This window comes from Sinocyclocheilus grahami, unplaced genomic scaffold, assembly GCF_001515645.1.
Source record: "Sinocyclocheilus grahami isolate Dianchi unplaced genomic scaffold, SAMN03320097.WGS_v1.1 scaffold1044.1, whole genome shotgun sequence".
Classification (NCBI taxonomy): Eukaryota; Metazoa; Chordata; class Actinopteri; order Cypriniformes; family Cyprinidae; genus Sinocyclocheilus; species Sinocyclocheilus grahami.
The window spans coordinates 1-12,806 of NW_015506223.1; the positions used below are offsets into that span (position 1 = coordinate 1).

At 39.3% G+C, this 12,806-nt stretch overlaps 1 protein-coding gene across 3 annotated transcripts; it reads right to left on the reverse strand.

Annotated features, from left to right (window-relative positions):
• Positions 1 to 6,463: 6,463 nt before the first annotated feature.
• Positions 6,464 to 12,386, reverse strand: LOC107566069 (potassium voltage-gated channel subfamily A member 2-like). Of its 3 annotated transcripts, none has more exons than XM_016251450.1 (3): positions 12,289 to 12,386; positions 11,229 to 11,424; positions 6,464 to 9,757 (listed from the first exon to the last, which is right to left on the reverse strand). In XM_016251450.1, exon 3 carries the CDS (start codon positions 9,624 to 9,626, stop codon positions 8,148 to 8,150), a length of 1,479 nt encoding a protein of 492 aa, XP_016106936.1. In that variant the 5' UTR covers positions 9,627 to 9,757; positions 11,229 to 11,424; positions 12,289 to 12,386; the 3' UTR covers positions 6,464 to 8,147. The 3 variants fall into 3 exon arrangements, with proteins under 3 accessions (XP_016106936.1, XP_016106934.1, XP_016106935.1); XM_016251448.1 differs by having other exon boundaries at positions 11,229 to 11,608; XM_016251449.1 differs by lacking the exon at positions 12,289 to 12,386 and adding an exon at positions 12,221 to 12,240 and having other exon boundaries at positions 11,229 to 11,608.
• Positions 12,387 to 12,806: the final 420 nt, after the last annotated feature.

Genomic DNA, 12,806 nt, shown 5'->3' on the forward strand with positions numbered 1-12,806 from the left:
GTTAAAAGCGCTATATAAATAAAGGTGACTTGATTTGACTTGACTATGTCTGATATAGCAACCCTTGTGGGAAAAAAGTTGGCAGTACTTATTATCCTTTAAAGGGGTCATATGACGTTGCTAAAAAGAACATTATTGTGTATATTTGGTGCAATGAAATGTGTTTATGCGGTTTAAGGTTAAAAAAACATTATTTTCCACAAATACAACTTAACCACTGATTTCTAGTCGTGCCCTCTTTTGGAAGACCAAACAAAGTAGTTTCGCTTTCACAACGAAACACACAGCATCACATACGACGGGCTAGAGTGAGAAATGGCCGGCGGGCTTGAGAACGGCGCGGCCGGTGGATTCGACGAAGGAGCGTCCAGAGGGCTTGCAGCAACCACATGTGACGACCCCGGGCTGGACTCCGCTTCGTCCACGGTTAAAGCTGATCTGGCGATCCACAGCGTGAAGTTGTTGTATTTCCTCAGCGACCAGCACGGATCAGCTCTAGGCATGACGAAGCGGATATCGTCCTCTTCTGGAAGGCCAAACAAAGTAGTTTCGCTTTCACAACGAAACACACAGCGTCTTCACGACATGGCGACGGCGGCGACAACAATACTACAGCGAGAATAAAAGTTACGCCTTCTTTCTTTGTGTGAACATTTGGGGGGGCATTATGCAAATCTTCCCACATAGTGACGTAGGTATGTGGGGGCGAGTTAGAACGAGCCATTTTAGGTAGGCGTGGTTGACTCTTAACTTTTATAAAGAATATCTCTTTGGATTTGAGACTTTAGTCTTTGCAACTTTACAGATCTTCTTTATGCACCAAGAGTTTGTAACACTCCATAGAGAAAGGAAAAATTGAAATCGCATCATATGATCACTTTAAAATAATACTATAATGCTGACTGTAAAAGCATCATAACCCTTCATATAAATGACTGAAATAACTAATATATTCTAATAAAGATGTAATGACTGCTGGATTTTAAATTTGGCTCAGAAAGAGAGCGTTAGATTCTCCCTCAGATGGCGCTTTTGGATCAATAGTCATCAGCTGCCAGGATCCTGTCTACTGCATGCCATCTCATCTCAGACGGTCTCCTCACTAACAATAGGAGGACAGAGGCATCTGCAGCAGAATAAGCACCTGTGGCGGTGACAGTGCATCATATGATCACTTTAAAATAATACTATAATGCTGACTGTAAAAGCATCATAACCCTTCATATAAATGACTGAAATAACTAATATATTCTAATAAAGATGTAATGACTGCTGGATTTTAAATTTGGCTCAGAAAGAGAGCGTTAGATTCTCCCTCAGATGGAGCTTTTGGATCAATAGTCATCAGCTGCCAGGACTCCTGTCTACTGCATGCCATCTCATCTCAGACGGTCTCCTCACTAACAATAGGAGGACAGAGGCATCTGCAGCAGAATAAGCACCTGTGGCGGTGACAGCGGAGTGGTAATGGTGTTGGGCAGGTTTGGAGCAGCTGAGTTGAACAGACGGGAAAGACGGGCCGGTGGAAGGTGAGATCTTCGCCTGTTGCAGGAAAGCTGGAAATGTTTGCTCTCCCACAGGTTATGCATCGCCCCATAAGGAGTTGATTATAAATAGATGACTTTGCTTTCTCTGTGCAACATAGAGTGCATTTTGCTTCACTTAGGAGAACAACACAATGCATTTGGATGGATCTTTCTGCTCGCTAGCGTTCAATAGCAACATAAATAGCAACACTGAGATGTAAAAAAAAGGTCTATACTCAATCTAGATTCATAATAGTGTGCTCATTTAAAAAAAAAGGCACATTTGTGACATTGAGCATGTAAATAATAATACATTTTGTAAAAAAACAACAACATTGGATCTCAAACAGAATCTAGATTAACTATTTTTAGATCTTTTAGAATCACTTTTAGATGTGAAAAATAAAATAAAATAAGGTTAAATCCAACATCAAATAATAAAAAATTGTCTATATACTGAATCTAGATTCACTATTTTAGTTCATTATTTAATAAAAAATTAAATAATAATAATAAATTTAAAAAATTTAATAAAATTAAATATGGCAATTATGTAAGAGAAGGACAAAACCAACATTGAATTAAAAATAAATAAAAAATAAATATAGATTCACTATTTTTAGGTCATGTGAATAAATAAATAAATACAATTAAGAGAATGTTATAAAAGTAACATTGAATTAAAAGAAAAATGTTTAGGTCATGTGACATTAAGCATGTGAATAATAAAATTAGATAAAAGACTTAAAACCAATGAATCAGCCAGAAACCACTAATAGTTTGATGAATGAATCAACCAACATCACCATCATCCCAAAATTAAAGAGACACAGAAATAATCACGAGTCATTGTAAGCTTATCATGATTTATAATATACTCATCCTCATAATAATTATTGATAGATCTCTTTACAGTTATAATCTTTTGGAAGGAAAAGATGCATCTCTTGTTCTCTTTCCAAGATTGTCTTTTAGGTTTAGCATTAGCGTCCAGTGGTCCTTGTAAAGTGCATGAAATTTATCACATCCAGAGAATGTATCGAGTCCTCCATCTCTTGGTTCTTCTCTTTGTTATATTATTGTGCTCAGTTTTTTTGTCTTTATCCTAGAAAACAAAAGGTCTGTACAAGAAATGAAAGATCAGGCCTCCTGGATGATAATGTGGGGACAATGTCACATATACACATAGACACATGCAGACCAACACCTAATAGCTCAGCTCATCCGCTGAAGTGCACAGTTCATTCTCCGTCAACCTGTTGACATCAAGAGTATCTCCACAGACGGTGGAGAGAGGTGTGCTGCTACACAGAAACATAGCATGCTTTTCCAAGCAGTCAAAGGTTTGCCATTCATAGTTTCATAAGGCCTTGTTCACACAGGTACATTTTTACATGTAATTTCATAAATCTGTTGTCTTTAAAATATGGCTTAAGTGTACTGCTGAATGTACTGGCACACATTTACGGCAAACTATAATATATATTTTAAAGTCATTTCCATTAAAACTTTTTAAATAGATTTGTAATAACACATTTCTAATGATAAAGTTGCAATTGATTACATTTAAAATATATTCATCTGAAATAAATTTAAAATAACATACTACAGTTCAAATTATAACCGAATACTTTACATGTGCTTTAGTATGTTAGACAACACATTGTACTTTAAAGACAAACTACTATAAAATCAATTATTTAAACAATTGTAACATTTTCATTTGACATTATTACAAAGTGCACTTCTTAAAACTATGTAAGTGTGTTAAGAAACACTTTTATGTCATTTATCGTATACTAAATAATATCTGCAAGGGCAGACATTAATAATTTGAATCTCTTCTGCAGGTTCAGATATTAATATAAGTGTAGATGTGTAAAAATATACTTTTTAGTTTTGAAGTACACATTTAATACAATTAAGCACACATCTTTTTCACAAGGGTATGAATAGTCAGATTGGATTTCAATGTTTTTTTCATAATTCAGGTCACCCATTTTCATGTTTTTTCCCCATGTAGTGAACTATGTGGAATTTATTATATGCTACATAGTAAATTAATGCATTGGATGAATAAAATACACCATTATAAAAGAAAGTAGCTTAGCATCATGCTAATGCTAAAGTCATTACCAGAGAGAGCAATACAGATACACTTTACTAGAGACTGGCTACAGTGTCTTAACAAACAGATCCAGTCACTTTAAACACTGCAGCGCAGACAGTCAGTCCAAAACAACTGGATTTGGAAAACAAACCGGATTAATGTGCAGTGTGAACAAGGCCTAACTTTCACTTCAAAACAAGATGAGACACGAGCTCAGAGCTCCCACCTCCATCAACCCCAAAACACCTCTGTTATGATCTGTTTCTGAATCACATCTGCTCATCTTACCTCTCAATCATGGTCTGTTCATCTATCTGTTTGTTCATTCGTCCACCCATCCTTATCTATATACACACTGTATTTCCATATTGCATGTACATGTTTATAGCAAATGAGGGCTTTTTTTAAAATCCATAAATCATGCCTGAGTGTGAACAGTAAAGCCTGTAATGACATTCAGTTGAATATTGATTAGATATAAAGGCGTGGTTTGATTGCTGATACATTTGTATACGGCAATAATCAATAGGCAAAGCTTCTATGATAATTACAGTTAGAGGTTCTTTTCTCTCTCTCAGTGTTTGTGCTTAACGTACATGAAATATACTAATACTACAATACATCTAGATTTGGATAAGGTTTAAAGGATATAATTGCAGCTGTGAATTTGTCGACTATTAAGAAACTGTGGTACACGGCAGAGATGTTTTATAAAGCTATAGCTTTAGTGTTAAGACAACAATGAAAGCAGCGGATTCTTCGAAAGTATCGTCACAAAGCTGTGTTTGTATATAAGCGTTAAAAGTATTCGAAATATCTAGAGTATTACAAATGTACAGACTGACTGGCGTAGTGAATATATTTCAAAACAATATATTCGCAATTTCAGACAGAACGAGGCAGCTATGGAGACGCTATTAAATACGATACTTTGAGAGCATCAGTTCGGCGTATTTCGCTACTAAACGCTTGCGACATCTTTTTAAGAATTCCTTCGTCTCGAAGACGATTTGTAGCCCTGGCAGTGTAAAAGGGCTTGTCCAATTACTGCATACCATCCTTTGCATGGACATCCATTATGAAAGGGCTTATGTACACTCTTAAAAATAAAGGTGCTTCACAGTGATGCCATAGAAGAACCTTTTTGTCTAAATGGTTCCATAAAGAACCTTTAACATCTGAAGAACCTTTCTGTTTCACAAAAGGTTCTTTGGGGCGAAAGAAGGTTCTTCAGATTATAAAAAGGTAAGAAAGAGATGTTTCTTTAAAGAACCTTTGACTGAATGGTTCTTTGTGGAACCAAAAATGGTTCTTCTATGGCATCGCTTGAAGAACCTTTTGAAGCACCTTTATTTTTAAGAGTGTATGCATTCAACAATGCACACGGAAAAGAAAAAAACATTGAGAAAGGATGTTTTCCTGAGGCGATTGACAAGCATCCTCAGAGTGGAGTATGTTATGTAGGATATACAGTCATTAAACAGGATGCGATGGAATGGGTAAATATGAGAGAAGGACGGAAAAAATCCACCGTGGTTCTAAACTATGCTTTTCTTTGAAAAAAAATGAAGGAATGGATGCAAAATAATGTTATGTATGAATAAATGCCTTAAACTACGACCAATAAGTCAACGCAATTTTTTGTTTACCTCACATGTCATTTTCACACTCTAATCAATTCATTTCAACTTCCAACATTTTTTGAACAGTTTCATGTTGACTTTAAGTGGCTTATCACATTCTTGACACAAGTTCTTGTCTTTTCAGTGTCCCGTCCATTAAGGCTAAAAGTAAAAGTAATGGCTGCAATATGTCGCTCACTTTTCCAAGTCTCTGAGACCCTTCTTAAGCAACCTCTGCTTTCTATAAACATTTCCTTAAAACTGGTGAAAGCAGGTAGCATGGCTTAGCATAGGTTCAAACCCCAACCCTCACTCTTTGAAGCTCTGGGCAGGGGAAGTAAAAGTGTTATTAGCTTAGGAAGTCTTGCATTTGGAAAAGGTGGAGTGAATGGTGCACCACGCTCCTGGATATGGCAGTACTGCCTCACTGAGAGGCTTTCAAAGTTTTTGGAGAGAATTTGCATAGCCTCGGTGGCTGGAGGCCTACATCTCATTCGGCCAGCATAACAGCAAACATAGCGGCAGGGAGATCTGCCAAGTATTTAGGAAGTGGAGTGAATCTAATTCTGAGAAAAACCTTGGGCAATTCAACGTGTTTAAACTGTGGTGGTAGGGTATGTAATGTTTAGTTACCAGAGTTTTTTTTACTTCTTAACTATAAATTGCATAGGCCCTGAACCACTTGGATTTCAAAACAAAAGGTTTTCTGCTATTATTTCCCACTTTAAAGACCCCATGAAATGGTTTTACAAAAAACAATGCCATGACTAAAGACTGGCTCTCAAAAATAAATACATATTAAATAAATAAATAAATAAAAACAGTTGCAAGTGTAAAAAAACAATAAAATGTTATTTTATGTGATTCATTTGTTGCTTAAAAAAATATGATTTTATAAGTACACATGGCTACATTTTAATGGAGATATACCTTTTGCATATGCATAATGGTGTAGTTACATTATCTACCAGCAGGGGCTAACTGGGGACTAACCAGCCAAAAACTAGTTGGCACTAGGAGACTTTCTCATTCTTGGGAGCACTGAATCAGCCAAATTTTTAAAAATGCCCCTAAATAATTTATATAATTAGTATTTTGCTTCATTTTCTCAGAAAGGCTGAAAATTTTAATTACACTTATATCTTAATATACTTAAAAAAAAATAAAGAACGCTAACATTTCAATGCCCTCAAAACTAACTGGATTAAAAGTGGAAAAAGTCCATTTTTATTTCATGAGGTCTTTAACATCAATGCATCAGACAATGCTAGAGAAACCATCTTTAGTTATGAGGATAAGCTACATAGTAGACGTGTCAAATGCAAAACAAAATCATGAGAATCCCTTGTTATTAAATCAGGAATGAGATTTTGCAGCGTTAGATTTCCCCCATATCCAAATGTGGTGCTTTGAAATGCTTGTTTTAATTGGTGCATCTCACTCTCCCTTCAAACTAAGAAATGAACAACCTTGATGGTATTCGACACTGAAAGCGGGCTATTACACTATATCTAATGTATTAGCCTACTAACATAGAAAACTATTTGCAAAATCTTGCAACCTTAAAACAAAAACAAGCATTTATAATATTGCACATACCATTAATCTCACAGAGAAAAATATTTATATGGATAAAGTTATGAATACTTATTTCTAGTTTTGTAAGTATCATGCATGCTACAAGGAATGTGTACCAGACATGCACCACAAAAGTAGTAGAATATTTCCTATCTCTTACAAAAGCTATTCAAGGAAGCATAATTTTCATACAAGTTTTATCCAAATTCTCCAGCATCATATTATGAGCAGGATGCACCATGAAATGGCACTAAAATGTAAAAAGAACATAAAAATGCAATAAATAACGGCAGTGAACTTCATCTTTGGTGACCTGACTTAGTGAGTTTTGCTGTTGTTGGCTGCAATGTCACAGTAAAATATCTACACTCCCGCAGCCCCCCATCAGGCGCTTGCAAGGGTAGATCATTGTTACAAAAGACATTTCTCATACACATGGAATGCTTGGAAGTTTACAATGCTGGGAAAAGTAAGTGACGTGAGGAAATTATGCAATGGAGGGCAGCTGCTCATGCAGTATAGTGGAATGACGACGATGGAAAAACGGGCGACTTCTAAACAATCGCCGCTCCACTTTCAGGTCTGTTTACTCTAACATGGGACACACTGAGATCCTAGGCAGCAAAAGGGGGGGAAATGGTCATAAAGATAGAGAAAAGGGGCAGTTTAACCAGCTTTCCAGGCCCCCAAGATTGGTCGTGCATGTATTTCTCCGTCACAAGATGGAATGTAACATTTTTAGGTACCGCACATGGTACGCTGTTGCGGCTGGCAGGACAGGCAGCGTTTGTGCATTCACAGAGAAATACATCCTCCATGGTGATTCTTCACGACTATACATTAACTCCTCCATGTTTTAAAGCCACTAATCAATTTGGAGTGAGAAAATTGTTGTTCTTCCCAGGTACAAATCCACTCAAGGGGTCGTCAGGTTGGCAGTGAATGGGCGAATGGGAGTCAGGAATTGGTCCCTCTATGCTACGCTTGCATGTATTGGTTAGGCTACGATTTGGCTACTGTTGCAAGCAGAACGACTACTAGAACAGTCACACAGAAAAGACAAACTCCATGCAGACACTGAACACGAGGATGCAAAACAACGTCCCCAACCGATCAAGTTTTCCAGAACTTGTGACAGGGAATGGGGATGGAATGGAGAGGTCTTCTTTACTGATCCTTCGCTCAAATGGATGCATTTCAGTTCTCCCATCTTGAAACTCCTGCACAAGGCGTCTGAAGCCTTCAAAACTAGGGTACTCCCGGTACTCCCCTACTTTATCTCACCTTCTTCGTCAAGGCAGTTCAAAGAGGTTATACATCTGTAAGCATTTTGGTGATGTTAACATAGTTAGTGTTGGTTAGGGTGCAGTTGCCGGTCTTGATGTTCTCCTCTCGAAAGTCCTCGTTGCTGTTGTTCACAGCTTCTTGAATTTCCATGTAGTCAGACTTGCTCATGATTGACCCGCTGCGGCTCTTTTTCAGATCCTCCGAGGAGTCTATCTTGGGGACGCTGGTCACGTTAAGGTACTGGGCCTGTTCCTCGCCCTCCGTCTCTCGATGGTAGAAGTAGTTGAAGTTGGAGACTATGACGGGCACGGGCAAGGCAATGGTCAGCACACCAGCGATGGCGCACAGGGATCCCACAATCTTGCCTCCGATGGTCGTTGGAACCATGTCACCATACCCTACTGTCGTCATTGTGACCACGGCCCACCAGAAGGCATCGGGGATGCTAATAAACTGCGAGTCAGCCTCGTCTGCCTCGGCGAAGAAGACGGCACTCGAAAACAGAATGACTCCGATGAAGAGAAAGAAGATAAGCAGCCCAAGCTCCCTCATGCTGGCCTTGAGCGTTTGCCCAAGAATCTGCAGCCCTTTCGAGTGCCGGGATAGTTTGAAAATCCTGAAGACTCGTACTAATCTGATGACCCTCAAAATGGCAAGCGACATGGCTTGCTGCCCTTGCTGACCATCCTCTGGCTTCTCTGCTAGCTCTGTGCCCAAGGTGATAAAGTAAGGTATTATAGCCACAATGTCAATGATGTTCATTATATTGACAAAGAAGCCTGCTTTGCTGGGACACGCAAAGAAACGCACCAGAAACTCGAAGGAGAACCATATGATGCAAAGGGTCTCCAGGATGAAGAAGGGGTCAGTAAAGTAGGTGGAGGTGTAACTATTTGTTGAGTTGGAGCTCATGGGAATTTTGTGCGGGTCCTCACTGTGAAAAACCGGAAGTGTCTCCAGGCAAAAACTGACTATAGATATGAGGATGACCATGACGGAAATGATGGCAATAATCCGGGCAGGCCCTGAACTTTCAGGGTACTCAAACAGCAGCCACACCTGCCTCTGAAACTCATTTTCTGGCAGGAGTTTCTCCTCTTCCTTAATAAATCCTTCATCCTCCCTGAACATCTCGATGGCTTCTTCCCCGAGCTCATAAAAACGTATTTCCTCAGAAAAAATATCCAATGTCACATTGACAGGCCTCCGCAGCCTGCCACCTGACTGGTAGTAATAGAGAATGGCGTCAAAACTTGGGCGGTTCCTGTCGAAAAAGTACTCGTTCCTCAGAGGGTCAAAGTAGCGCATTCGCTTTTTGGGGTCCCCGAGCAATGTCTCGGGGAACTGAGACAGAGTTTTGAGCTGCGTCTCAAAGCGCAGGCCGGAGATGTTAATGACCACCCTTTCGCAGCACTCGTGGTCTGGTTCCGGGTCATACGTGTCCTGTGGCTGACCCGGGAGAGCTGCGGCTTCATCAACTGGGTCGCCTGTGGCAACAGTCATGCTGTGAACGACTGCAACCTGCAGTTTGCGGTCAGGATGTGATGGTGTTGCCTCTAAAAGTTTGTGGGAAAGAAGAGGGGAAATTTGGGGGCTTCCTTTCACTCCTTCCTTTCACCTCCCTCTTGCAAACACTGAAAGAAATATAAAGCAGAAGAAAAGATTACTTAGGCCAACATGCATTCAACATGCTCACTGCAAGAATGCAATGTGCTTAGTAGATATGCATTTATTCTACTCTACTGTGCGTTTATGTGGCTTCCTCAACACATGTATAAAGCACTCCTTTTGTTTTTTAACTAATATAGCAAGTTATTCAAACACCATCACATCTAAAATGAAAGTGAAGAGACTTCAAAGCACTGCACAAGGACCCAAAGCATTGCTGCTGAGGAAATACACAAAGTATGGCTCTAGAAAACCAGGGCATCTAAAGGCACCTATCAATCATATGGAGAAGTCAGCCTGACCACTTTACACATTGTAGTTGCTTTTATCTGCCAAGTAGATCAATACTTGCCACGGTAAGACTGTATCATTCCTCTTAGGATTCAATTATGCACTGTAAATCTAATAACAGCCTGAGTGCACTTAAATCATAATTAGATATTCCAAAACCTCCCCAAATGCATTTCGCCAAGACAGCTTGAGATAGAAAAGTTGAAGAAATGCAACACTGTCTTCTACCTTACTTCCCCATCAGTAGGTAAGAAAAATATATCTAATAAACATGTATGTCTACGTTTACATGCACATCATTTTCCAATTAAGGTCTGTATAGTGTATCTGTATACCATTTAGGGCTATAGTCGGAAAAATACATTTACACGCTGTGAAATAATTGCAGTATTGATGCATTGTTTTTTTTGTTTTTTTAAATACTGCAGAAGCTCTTGCAATAATTTTAGACAATAATTTATTTCAAATGCAATGAATTAGAAAGATTACATAGCCACATTGCTCCATTAATGTGTTTCTTCAATAGCATGACTTTTTACAAATGTGTGTATCTAGTATCATGTAGAATTACATGTGCATATATAAGAGAATGTGCGATATCTGGAGTCAGGTGATGTTTACATGATCCAAAATTGTAATTTGGATAATTTGGCATATCCTATGTCTTATTCAGATTTATAGAAACCAGAATATTGGTTATCGGTTATGTGGTTAATATCAGTTTAATGTGTGCATAAGAATATAACCAAATTCTGATCAATATTGGAATATTCTTGTGCATTTATCCGCAGCCAATGTTTGCGAGGCTGGTCTCAAGCTGGTCTCCCATCCTGCCTAAGCTGTTGCTCAGAAGGTTTAGCCGTCAGGCCAGCCGGCTACTCTAAAACCATCTAAAACATGCTCGAAAACCATCCAACAGGCTGAGAGAGCAGCTAAAACCAGCAAACCAGTTTAGGATTTCTTTTTAGCTGGGGGTGTTAATCTAAACCACAGACAAACATATGAATCATTGCAGTGTGTCCAATTAAACATATTCAGTGTGCTATTAAAAAAACAAAAAAACTTTAAGCTTCCATGAAGTCAGTCAGCTCAACATCCACAGACAGTGCAACTGCAATAATCAAAGAGTAGGTTACGCAAGCTTACCTGCAAGCATCAAGAGTCCCCAAAGCGACAGAGAAATCATTTGCCAAATGATTATGTTTACATGACACCGGCAGGACTAATACAACGTCTCGTTGCCAGGGTCAGTGGTGTCTTTCAGCAGCCATTCATTACAGGTACTGCAACGATCCCGGTCTTCCTCCCAACCGCTGCGCCGAATATATCCAGCCGTATGCGCCTTCAGGACAAACGGGAAACATACAGCAGCGTGTATCAAAGAAATGAACGGAGGCCAAGCGAAGAAGACTCCCTTAATGCGCTATTTAAGAGCTTCCCATTGAAACGGTTCAAAGATGCTAAGGTCAGCAAAATCTGACGCCCCCCTGTGTCCTCACAGTGTTGTCTCGACTCAATTCAGAGATCTGCAAAGAAACAGGGGAGCTGTTTGCGTTGGGCGTCGCCTCAAACATGCTCACATTACACAAGATAGTAACATTTAACGTAAGATACTGAGGAGGAGAATTGCCTGAATACGTGTGGCCGCTCGAGTTTGGTGGCCAAAATGATGCTCTGAGGAGTGGCAACATCTTGTTGTTGAGCAAACGCGCTCATCTTACGGGCAGAAATCCATAGAGCATCACGTTTCAGATGTTCCCAGTCATAATTTCGCTGTTTGTTAGGGTTGTTTTTCCGTTGTGCAAAGACAGCGTCCGTTTTTAAGGTGTTGTCCAATTGCCCGAAAACAAGGTTTTTTTTTGTTTGTGTTTTATTACAGGACACATATTCAGATTCCAGGCTCATGCACCCATGAAAAACACATCACACCGGCTGTGATCAGTGTTTAAACCCCTTCAAGCAAGCGCGGGGTGTCTGCAGACATGCTTCAGGAATAGGCTCCTCTCTAGGTGGATGATCAAAGCATGCCCATGCATTACTGTGCTAAAGGCATTCACGCATTTCGTTTCACTCAAGGCATTGATGCATCAAAGCATGCATTTAAAAAATACAAAAATTAAATCAAATAAAAAGTCAACCTTCCCGAGTTGTTTTCAAGATGCAAAATATCCATCAACTTAAGCACAGGGATTCCTCGTGCGCTTACTTGTGCTCTCCTCGTTCATTTTAGGGAGTGGCGCGGCGCGAGCGAGCCATTTCATGTCAAAGTCCAACTTTTCGTCGTTTACTCATAATTATTGTGTAAGAGCGAGCGGTATAGGCTGCAGTTGGGCACTGCTGCGCATGCAATGGGACTACAGTGATCCGTGTTGCTGCTCACCAGCACTCCTTACCGATGTACAGCGTGGGCAAATGAAAGGGGAAGCGCCTCCTCCTCTGCGTTAATACAGCTGCTGCTGCTGGTACCTCACCACTACACATCTGATCCCAGAGGCTGTGCTGTCACATTTTATTACAAATATCCATCTATTTATCGAAATATCTTTTAAAATAGCTATCTATTTAAAATAGTATATATGCAGTATTTTAAAACAAACAAATAAGAAGAATATATATATATATATATATATATATACTACCAACCAAATCATGGGGTGCAACTAACGAGGATTGCAAACGAGAACTTTTATAAATACTATATATTCATTTTATATTTTACTATTC

Coding starts and splice junctions, on each gene's coding strand:
- LOC107566069 (XM_016251450.1), bottom strand. CDS start 9,626: ATGACTGTTGCCACAGGCGACCCAGTTGATGAAGCCGCAGCTCTCCCG.